General features: G+C 26.9%; 1 protein-coding gene across 1 annotated transcript in view; it reads right to left on the reverse strand.

Moving 5' to 3' along the window:
- The window catches only part of LOC113554784 (DNA-directed RNA polymerases I, II, and III subunit RPABC3), a 54,841-nt gene that overhangs the window by 22,799 nt on the left and 19,309 nt on the right, over window positions 1-12,733 (reverse strand). The window contains exon 2 of the mRNA XM_026958757.1: window positions 3,390-3,473. Coding sequence (XP_026814558.1) covers window positions 3,390-3,473 — 84 coding nt within the window. The remainder of the gene's footprint in view (window positions 1-3,389; window positions 3,474-12,733) is intronic.

The following is a 12,733-nucleotide window of genomic DNA, read 5'->3' on the forward strand; positions in this document are numbered from 1 at the left end:
AAATATTCGCATAAAACATTTTAATTTTGGCAACTATTCAATAATACAATTAGACGGCAATGATGTATAACTTTAAACAATTTTATTTTTGGGTTTCCGTGGGAAAAAAATATGTGCGGTTAATGCACAGCTTTTGCTATCGTTTTCTCGAAAACAGAAAGCGATTACATAATAAAAAATATAAACGAATCGTAGTCTGTAATTGAAACGCAGTAAATAGGTACAAGAGTAGACACAACTGTACAAAGAAAAGGATTTCAAAAAAAAAATATTTAATCGCGTTCTTACGCATATAATAAAAATAATCTAGTTTTGTATACAGTAGTGTGAGCACGTATTGTTTTATAATAATATAATAAAAATTATTCATAATTTTATAAATCGTTATTCCAGATGATCTCTACTTTATAACATTTTATAAAATGTACAGATACGAGTACGAAAAACTGCTAGAGTAGTTGAAGTATTTCATTACTTTGTAATTTTATTTTTTTTGTATACTTAATGTGTAAACAAAAAATATTAATACAAAATTTATATTTTATTCTTCTATTATTTGTGTAAAGAGATTAAAAATTGAATACTATTATTTAAATAACAAATGAAAGTATAACACAATAGTAATAAAATCTTCAAACTTAAAGACAATAAGAAAAAAATAATTTTATTAAACAGCTTTCCAAACACATATATTAAAATAGAATGGATATATATTTACTAAAATAATTTGATGTTAAGTGAATTCTATAGAGATAAAATTTGATGGTTATATTCACAGTAAAATTATCATAAGTATACATACAAAAATGTGCTAAAATTTGCCTAATTATTCAAATGCATGTATAATACCACTGAAATTGATCGTAATAAATATTTTATATCCAAACCCTCCAACGAAAATAATCGGAACTGTAAACCGATATTATAAAGTGAAATTATTAATTTTCTTATATTTTGTCGATCGAATTTACCCACCTATAAGGATTATGAATATCTATTTCTTGATTTTACGTGGTGTATACTTTCTGTCGAATAAAATAGCCGAAGGCCTGAAGTCTACGAAAATTAGAGACATCATGCAGCGTGCATACATCGGGAAATAGAATTCGCGTTGTCGGTGGGGAAAGGAGAAGGGGATTATTGTAGAATGAATGATTTATTTTCGGTTTAAATCGGATGTTAAGAAAGAATTTTGGCAGAGGAGTGTCTTTACCGGGTCGAGAAATTCCACTCGGTGTTTTCGCATAAAGTATAATAATATCGTTATCGAAACGAAAACATCAGTCCACCAAACACAAAGTCAAGTAATTTCGAGAGGAAAATAATGAAACGTATAAACTGAAAATCGATATCCGCAAGACCGCAATTATAACGAACAGCGTAATATTATGATATTAACACATTATAAAGTTGACAAAACGACAACAGTAATAATGAAAATTAATTTTTTAACACAATAAAATAATTATTAATTATTATTAAAATCGAATATAATAATATTAGCGACAGTTAAATTACCCGAGAGTTCCGTGTAGACATCGTCCAAGCGTTTAATGGACTTACATATACATAATTATAGCCAAGCAATACGACACACTCACACCGCGGGCTGCTTCGTAGGCACCGTATAGTCCGATAGCTTAGTGACGACTTATAGTCCGCGCGCATAATATATCGTCAATATAACATTATAATATTATTATCTATAAACGCATAAAATAATGGTAGTATAATATAATAATGCGCGTATACATTTTGCACTAAAACAGCTGCGCAAATAATATTATCGGCAAAACAATAATAATAATAATAATAATAACTATTATTATTATATTTCTTGACGGCGGAACGCATACACAATAATATTATAGTATGGTTTTTGCCCGCCTAAAACCATAATATATTGTACGACACGGTTATACCATACAAAATGTCCATACGGTATGATATTATTATTGCACGAGTAAGGTGCAATAATAGCAACACATCAATTATCATTTTTCAAACGCTAAACGAAAAATATCGCGTAAGTGGTTTTTTTTTTTTTTTTTATTACCGCAAAAATGGATGGCATTACGGCGGCCGGCTGCTGCTGCTGCTGCTGCGGCGGCGGCGGCGGCGGCGCGCCTGTGTTGTTGACAAAGCGTTAAGCGGCTGCGGCGGCGACAAGAAAACTACTAACGCCATCGTCGTCAGCGCGTTCTTTTGGGGCGACGTGCGACACACGGCGGCAGCAGTACATACAATACGGTATAAACGGAGGCGGTGGCGACTATGGTGATGACTGATGACGGTATAATGTGGCACAGTGATGAGCGACGGGAGTGCACGACCGTGCACTTGTGACTGGCGTGCGGTGGGGTTTTCGAAAAACCCGCGAGCGCGGACAAAATATTACGACTGCACCGCGTATATACCTAACCTACGTGTCGAAAACTTTCGCACCAACCCATTCGGGGCCTCTCCCGCGTTCGGCGGCGGCGGCGCGCACGCACGTTTTGCCAAATATACTGACGGGCCGGCGGGGCGGGCGTAGGAGTGTATATACTACTCTAGGCGCCTCGGCTGCTGCCGCCGCTGACGACGACAGCGACGGCGACGGCGACGACTGCGACGACGTTCTGTGGGTGCGCGCGTGCGCGAGCGATCGTATAAAATGTGTACGTATTATATTATTATATGCTGTGTAAATGATATATCGGTATGGTTCCGCCGAGCCGTGTATACGCGAAAATAATATTAATTAAAACTTACAATAATAATAATAATAATAATAATAATAATAATGATGATAATTATAATTATTATTATAATTACTAATACCTAGCCGTATTTAAGAACGCGAATTTCTATTGGAGACCGACACAACTACGTATAGGGTTATACGATATATAATAATAATACATTGTCGAATGGAAAAAAATGTTCAGTGTATAACGGTAAATTCGGGTACGGCACGATAATGACTATTATTATTATTATATGAACGAAAAAATCGAACGATTGAAAACACTGTTTGGTCCAGTGTTGTTAAAATTCGTATTTAAACAATAAAATGTCTGTTAATTTATTTAAAACACGTTTTAAAAATGCAATATCTCTATGCCGCTTTAAATTTTACTGACTATAAGATATTAGTGTAATTCGTGTCTTACTCGTAACGAGTGACGAGTCAGCTACTGTTGAATGACGCAAACAATACCACTTATGTATGGGTAGGTATTGCGTGTTTAAAAACGGTAAAAGAGTGTACTCTTCTATCTAATAGCAAGTAGTTACAATCGAGTACTTATATATACTATACAGGGTCCTTCCTATACTGCAGTGATAATTTTCAAAATCATATTTAAAACGTATTAATGAAAGTAAAAACGAGAACAAACACTTACCCAAATCCATGGGATAAATCCACGAGTTGATATCTAAGATCAGTTCCATCTTGAACGATTCGCTCTCGCAATGCAGTCGGCTCACTGAAATAAAAATTAAGAATATAATAATAATACAACATGCCGAGTGCTGTTTTACATATGCGCGGCGCACACAATAGCTGTAACAGTAGGCAACAAAATAATTGGAATTTTTTTTATTTCTATTAAAAAATAGAAAAATTATATACATTTATAAATAAGTCATCAAGTTATAAACCATTTACATATATATATGTATATACATGCGCAGTATGAAACAACACAGAATAGGTCATATTAATAAATATTAATCCGCTTTTACTATTAGAAATGAAAGAGAAAACGCGGTAATAGGTTATCAAGTAAGATAAAGCAAATATTATACTAAATTTAAATGTATTGTTTACAATAATACCACTGATTATAAATATAATCAATGATAATACCTACATATAATAAAGGTATTGAGAAAATATTAACGTGCGAACTTAAAAAAATCTACGTTAAGTAAATGCAAATAACAATTCAGCGCGTCTATATGTGAGTTAAATTAATACACAAAATTAATAAGTAATAACTGCACAATACATATACTTTAAACAATATAGGTGAAAACTAAGAGAATTCATAGATTTTCTATACAGCATTTTACAGTATAGTAATAACAATAATTGTAATTTATTGTTGTTTGATAAGGACTAAAAGAATAAAAGATTAATAAAAACACCTATAACAGGCAACAGCAATAAATTATTCCGTAATCGTCTAGAATTCAACGTTAAAAACAAAATAAATGTACAGTAATTTCGGTTTATGGATAGTCAATAACAATTTGACGTAAAAAACGTATAGAACATGATTTATAAAACAACTACAAATGACTAAAAAAAAAGCCAATCGTGTCTTGTAACAAAATATGCATGTAATAAATATATAATTCTTGTATCGGATAAGAATATATGATTTTTAAAGTAACATTTCGGACTTTCGGCTAAGAATAGATTATTTTTTAAACGCACTAACGCATTATTTTTGAATCTCTTCACGCAATAACTAACGCACGGTCCCCTCGTACTCATCAACATCAATACAGTACCGACATCGAATTGATTTATCGCTATCATTCAGTGACAGTATTGAGGGTTAGCATTGAGGCGATCATTTCCCCCAAACCCTATTGGGACTTGGTTATAAATATATAAATACCCTAAAAAACTATAATTTATTCAGTAAATATTATAAGTTTTAAAATATAATAAGAATAAACCGTACCGTATAAGTTGTTTAGGACAAAATTTAGTAAGAATATGGAACATTCATTTTTGCATATGTATTATTTTATGTCAATATTAAATTCACCTCCACGTCATTCTCGTTGAATTTTTTTTAAAAACGTTAATACTGTTATTGGTACGTTTTATTGTGCTATATCCAGCTATATTGTGCTGTGTCCTATCTTTTGGTCACCCTCTGCAAAGCTTCGATCACGTTGTATAAATGTATCACATAGTTTCACATGGCGTTATTTTTAACACCAGCCATAGGTTAAACGTATTGCATATATATATTGTACACAGGTAACTGGTAAATTAGTAAATACATTAATTCTAAATATAAATCGACAGAATAATATGCATTTCTAAGCACATATATATTTTAATATACAATTTGGATATTAAGGTGACTCCTAAATAGCAAAATCTGTTTACCCGCGATTCAGTCAATACCATATAATTGAACGGTGATGACGCACTTCGTACGGTTACAACTTATAAGCTTATGACGTGGGAGTGAGGGGAAAAAGACAGAAATGCATACTATCAAATGAATCTATTTAGAAATAATATGTGCACGAGAAAAACTTCTTCGTTGTACAATAAATAATAGTCATTATAATATTGTACAGTGTACACACAAGCAACATAACCGGAAAATAATAATTCCCATATCATTCTTCATTAATATATACTCCATTTGTAGTCATATGGTAAAGTACAAATTATGTCGTTATTTTCATAGAAATTTAAAATTAATAAATAAGTTTAAAAATTGATTTTCAATCGAAAGTAGGTCAAGTCAGGTACAACTATAATAAATATATTATACACACCAATTTCATATTTATCAATTATTATTTGTTATTGTTATTATAATAACATGTGATGACCACCAACTATAACCACCAGAACTATAAGGAATAATTAATAAATAAATAATTATTCTAAATCGTATGACATGATATACTACATGTTTTTTGAATATTATTATTATTAAAATAATAATAAATAATAATAATAATAATTTGCCATACTATGATAATGCAACAACTGCCTGTAAACAACGGTGCATTTTACCTTTTCTATGGTATAACATTTATATTACCTTTAGTATAGTGAACATCATTGTGCATACACAGGTGTGGCTTATGTGTGTATAATAAATTAATTTAGTAAAAGAATTAACAAAACAAAATGGCCGACTAACTAGAAAAAAATCATTATTTTGTATACAATATTGTTATATTATTATGGCTTACATCACCAGAATATGTCACCACTATAGCAATCGTTTAAGTTTTTACATATTATTATTATTATTATTATTATTAAATCCATACATATATTATAAAGTGTTACTAGTTAAGACGATAAGTATTTTTCAATAAATGCAAAAAGAACTTTTATGTATCCAAAAAATATTTAATATATTTAAAGCTTTTAGCAATTATATACTGACATTAGTGATATTTCTATACAATATTTTATCATTATAATTTGTGTACAGATTCATCGTGACTTGTAATGAATTCAAATTTTCAAAAACGAAACTTAAAAATTTGTATATAACATACTATTATAATACATATTATTGTAAAGACAAACATTTTTTTCTAATAATACATCAAACCAAAATGGTACCTAGTGAAAAATGTAAATAATAAGTACACTATATACCAAATGGATTTTTATTTATTTGTTGTGCAACGTTTTATGTATTAGTGGGAATTTAACATTATCTGATCATCAAGTAAAATATTTTACTTATATAAAATTAAATCACAACGATGGATGTAGAAAAAAATAAAAAGACCTTCAAACATATAGGTATACACTTTTTAGTTTAATTACATTTTTGTAACAATTTAATTAATTTTGTATAATTATAATTAAAATATAGTTTAATATTTTAAACTTGAATAATTTTCAACTTATATATCAAAGCTATATCAATATTATATTCACAGCGAAACAATAATATTTATGTATTATTCTGAAACGTCCATTAAAAAGAGCTATAAACTATAGAGGTATTCCTTAATAAATGTTTTTTTTGTATAATAATTATACTGCAATATTATATTATATCTCACAGTTAGCGGACTTCTAGTAAAATTATTATTACCATTTTTTTAAATTAATCATTATAAAATATAAGTATACTACATTTATTATTACATTTATTATAACCTATGGATTAAATTTAACAAATAATGTAATGGCAAACATTTATAATCTAATAGAAACATTTCCTATATATTAATCAGCATAATGATAATACATTGTTAAACATTATATCTTAAAATTTAGGAAGTAATAAATAATGCCAATTCTATATAATTAATCAAGGGTTGGAGGCTACTAAAATAAAATTTTTCTAATTGAAATTAAAATTTTTCACTTATTAAATTAACTAGGTTAGGTTTAACATTAACATGGGCGAAAGACTAAAATTAAAACGACATGACAGAAGTTACTCTTTTATATTATTAATAGTTAACAGTTAACATAATATTATACAAATATAGTTTCATTATTATAGTACACATATAAAACATTACCCGATATTGTTTAGAAAATTAAGCTGTAAGAAAAAAATACATTCCTTGTTCTCTACTCTGTAGAATATATAAAATAATCAGTTTTTTGATAAGAGAGCCTACATTCAAAAATGCCGACGAATAATATTTCGTCATCACCTGCTGTGATTGCAATATATAAATAAATATTATTTACCTAAAATTATTAAAACATTTATACAACATGGCTAAAATTTGGCAAAGATAAAGTTTATTATAATGTGAAAAAAAAATCTGTATCTATTATATTAGATATATTATTTTATTTTGAAATAAATATGAAGCTGTATAAATTATTTATTAATAATATATAGAGCATATTATTCAATTAAAGATCTAAATATTTATTTATTTTATTTACAATATGATACACTTCTAAGAATCGATGCATTGAGTATACAAATTATTAAATAAACAATCATAGACAAGGTACCAACAAAAACTGGGTGTGGTCAATAATTTTGTTTTGTACAAACAAGCCACGAATTGAAACAAACCTTGAATTCGCAAAACGATTTTATAGTACCTATCTAGCTATCTGTTATTACCTAACCTAACCAAAGTGTTTTTTAATTTTGATTGCATGGAAATGCTGAGTCAAGAATTTTAAAATGTTACAAAAAGAGTATAATTAAATATACATTCTATTTAAATTTAAAATTAAACATTTTATGTAAGAAAAAATATATATATATTAAGATTAATTTCATAATAAAAAATTTGCGAAATTAATACGTACACAGTTTATAACTTGGCCTCACATGTTTACACATAAATTAAGTTAGAATAATATTTGTTTTTAATACAGTTAGAATAACACAAGTCATTTTCAAATTTACAGAAGTTTAAGATTAAAATTTTACAATATTTATAAAACTTTTATGCAGAGTCCAAAAATGATATAATATGAAACATATTCAGAACTATATTTGTACGTTTAAATAATTCATAAGTAAATATCGTAGACATTATTTTATGTTTATAAGATTGTTTAAAATTGTTAAATAAGGAAAAAAATGTCCTCCCTGGCGAGAAATAAATATGGGTCTCCCGCAATTATGCAACGATTTTTCGGTTATTTTTAGAAATATTTCAGTAAATTACTAGCTAACGGAACTATCCTAAGTATAATTAGCGCCTAAGTTCTATTACATAAATTAATACATGAAACGTAAGAAATGCCATTAAAGTATAGATTATCCTACATTTTCTCTTAACATAATATACTCGTAATCTAAAACTAAAATATATTGTAATAGTAATTTTTAATAAATCAAGTTTGTATTAACTTAATATGTTACATTTCAACTTTCCTTAAAACAATGAAATTATAATGAACGTTATTTTAATTAAATTTATTATTATTTAAAAACATGTTATATGTATAAATATATATTTCGGTTTTATAAGGTATGGGTACTACAATAAAATACCATAATTTCTAGTCTAAGCAATTTAAGTTAGAATAATAAGTAAAACAAATACATTATACTACTACCTTTGACTTGCATATAATAATATCAACTTTAATGATAACATTTTAAATAAAATTAATAAGTAATTTATGTTTAATTGTAGACATCATGGATATACGCCACTATAATATAAATACTAAAAGCAGCAATCAAATATAATTTCTTGTAAAACACATTTTAATAATGTCTAAATAAAATAATGAACGTAAGATCGGCCAGTAAATCGTTTATCCATTTAAACAATACATTCATGTATCGGTCAATCGTCATAAATTTAAATATAATGAAACCTAGTATGAATTTTAGTCAATTTTTTTGCATGTTACTGAAAATGATAAAATGTGTAATATGACTATAAAATAACACAATATTTGGTTCAATTTGTTTAAAATATAGTTTATTAAATATGTATAATTGTACTTGTACTTGTAAATGACCTTCCTATTGTTATAATATCGAGTGCACTTAAATTAAACAAGCATAGTAATATAAAAACTGTTACAAAAGAAATTAAAATATATATATACATTTTTATCAGATCAATATAATGTTACCTGAAGATAATTTTTCCAAGTTCAGTCATGGTATATATGGTTTAAAATGCTAATACATGATTTCAATAGTTCATAGAAAATTGTTAAAAAAAAAAAGTTGCTAGAGAAGACTATGCCGTTGCCCATTGACACTTGTGGCCTTGCTGAATGAGACTTCGATCCGGAGAGCTGGTACGCGCCTTAGCTATTGTGGGCGGTGCTCAAATTCATTGACGTCAGACCGCCAACGCCGCCCAACGAACCCCCTGCGACCCATTGGGGTAACATTTCTCCCATAGTCACTTGCGCTCGCTCAGAATAAACATACATATACACACACGCATAAATATATTAACTGTACGACGTAAGTGTGTGTGAGTAATTTCGTTTCACTAATATTAAAACGTATGTGATAAAAAAAGGCTTAGGCAATACCGATATAATATACATAAACTAGGATTAAATCATTATTTCCAGAGAAACCCTAACTGCGTTCTAATTGGGTATTTTTCTAATAAAATGTTTATCAAGGGCAACGGGCATTATAGGTGTTCCTTTTGATTTGTTGGTATCGTCGAGTTACTATAGTAATACATTCTATAGCATTTTGCTTTAATACCAGGTGACAGGTTTATGACCATATTGACCACTTACCAATAACCATAATGTGTAATTATTATAAAAACAAAACAATACAAATTAATAAACAAGAACAAATATTAAAATAACAACTCAGAAACAATAGAACTGCAACTTTTAGTCTTTTCAAAATCGTTTTATTATAACGTATTATCAATTTAGCATTTGTGTAAAATGGCTACAAAATACACAATGTCATTAGATAAGAGATAATGTACAGTTATGTACGCTTCTTTTTAAATTTGTATGTTTACTATTAAATGCCTAATAGGTTTTTGATGATTTAATATTAAAACCATAGATAATTTTAAAGTTTCATTTACTTTATTATACTTAAATAAAAAAATTGTTCATTCATTAGTCATTATAAATATTTATAGCTTGTTAAACCTAATATTACTAAATTTTTTTTATTAGTACATTTATTATTATTCATAGATTATGCATTTAGTCTACTCGTGTTTCTGAATATAATATTTAAATTGTGTTCAACGATATAATGGATATAGTAATTTGAAAACCAATGGTACTGACGCATCGCATACTGTATATTACATAAAATAATTTTTTGAATTTCTCTGGCGAATTAAGGTGAAGAAATATAAACAATCACCTCAGTCTTTTTTTAATTGTGGATACAATGATAATTGATAATTAAATACAATAGTGTATATATATATATTACTTTCAAGACAATCCAACTGTTCTACTTCTGTATCAAATTTTCTAATTTTAAATACTATAATCATTAATCATGATAACTGAGTTATGGTGTACATTATTCCATTAAGTAACTAATTCTCTTTATTTAAATAATCACCCCATTAGAATAATAAATTATTAATCAAATGTAATTAAGTATATTACAAGTTGTAAAAGATGATCAATTATCACCTAGGTGTTAACTTGTTTTTGAAACTTAATTTATTATATTGTATATTATAAATGACAATATTTTGAAATTCAAAATTTTTATTCCTAAAATATTTCATGTGTTTAAAACAGATTTACATTGTACATATAATACGCAATACCTAAACTAAAACATCCAATAAATACTAAAATATTTGAGTATATGGTAGCCAGATATATATTAGTTTTATTTTAATAATATAAAAAGTACAACAGTTATATTATATACATCAATATGTACGTATACAATATGTAAAAGTAATAGTAGTATCATATATTTATGCCACAAGTTAAAATATACTTAAGAAAATCGGTCACTAAGTGTTTTAAAATAGTTAGGTTAGTTACCTATTAGGTTTTTTTGCGATAAAAAAATTAAAACAATATTATAATTTTCAAAAAATAACGTTCAATTTTTTAATTTTTATTATAACATAAAAATAGTTTATAAAATAAATACTAATAATACTATTTATAGTCTGGGTGAATATCTAACAAAATTAAAGTTTTCTTCTAACAGTTGTTAAGTCTATAATTAACTAAACTGTAAACATTAATCAGAAAACTAATAACCTATTTTATATTATACGCGTTACATGTTGAATTAAAAAAATGAGGTTAGAACGATATGGTTATGCAATATACTTAAAAACCTTAAGTTCATACAATGTACAGATGAATTTTAAGTTAACTTAAAAAAAATGATTTTTTTTACTTATTAGTAACGATATATTATATGCTATTGATATAATAATATATTTAAATTGTATTATTAAATACTTAAAATAATAATAAATATTTTGTGTCTAATCTATTAAAAAATGATTTTACAACGTATACAGGGATTTACTAATTATTTTGAAACGGAATGTAGGTGAGTCAGTATAGATGGCGCAATATTTCGCAATCCCTGTCCTTATTCCTCTTTTCATACAAAGGGATGAAAGTTTTTTGATGGTTCAGAGGAGGAAATGAGATAGTGTTCGAGGTAGAGGGGCTATGACGTAAACACAATGAAACTAGCGGGTGAAGTAAAAAGGAGGGGACTCGGACGATCTTTGACATTTAAAACGAACGGAGTGGAAGAGATCGATAGCTCCAGCCCACAACCTCGTGAGTTCTCTATATAACTCTAATGGTAAACCTAAACTGATGTAACTACATTTGTACTAAAATAATGTAATTAATTTAATAAAAATATTATATTGTTTTAATATAGCTTATGTATTAAAATACATCAAAATAAATAATATTACGGTATTAAGACAACATACAAATAAATATAATAATAATAATTAATACAAATTACTAATACAACTACACTTCTACTATTATTAAAATAGTATAATGTTATTATTAACATCCTTACAAACTATATTCTATGCGTAATTCTGCTTAATATTGAAACAAAGCTAATTAAAAATATTAAAATTATTTTATATTCAATTAATTAATTTTTTTTTTTTTAAATATATGGCTGTCAAAATAAAACTTATATTTAACGACTAGTATTCCACAATTTATTACAAGAAAATAAATTTGTATTTCAAAATTTTAATAAATTTATAGTTAAATTATTATTAGATTAAAATTAACTCAATCAATAAAGGAATCGTCACAAAATAAAGTGAATTATTCGAATAATTAATTTAAAGGTATAAAGGCAAATAATAAAATGTATTATATTATTTATATATAAATCTTTTAAATTCATACTATATATTGATTAATTATATGCACAGACAATATTTGCATAATATTATCCATAAAATTAGATTTTATTCTGTTAATAGACAAAATTTATAATATTAGTTATTAGTTTTTTAATAATAACTAATATTTTAAATTTATTATTTAAAACAGTAATACCTAACAAAAATCATTTTCAGTATATTCTCAATCTTTTAA

The sequence above is a fragment of the Rhopalosiphum maidis genome, chromosome 2 (assembly GCF_003676215.2).
Source record: "Rhopalosiphum maidis isolate BTI-1 chromosome 2, ASM367621v3, whole genome shotgun sequence".
Taxonomy (NCBI): Eukaryota; Metazoa; Arthropoda; class Insecta; order Hemiptera; family Aphididae; genus Rhopalosiphum; species Rhopalosiphum maidis.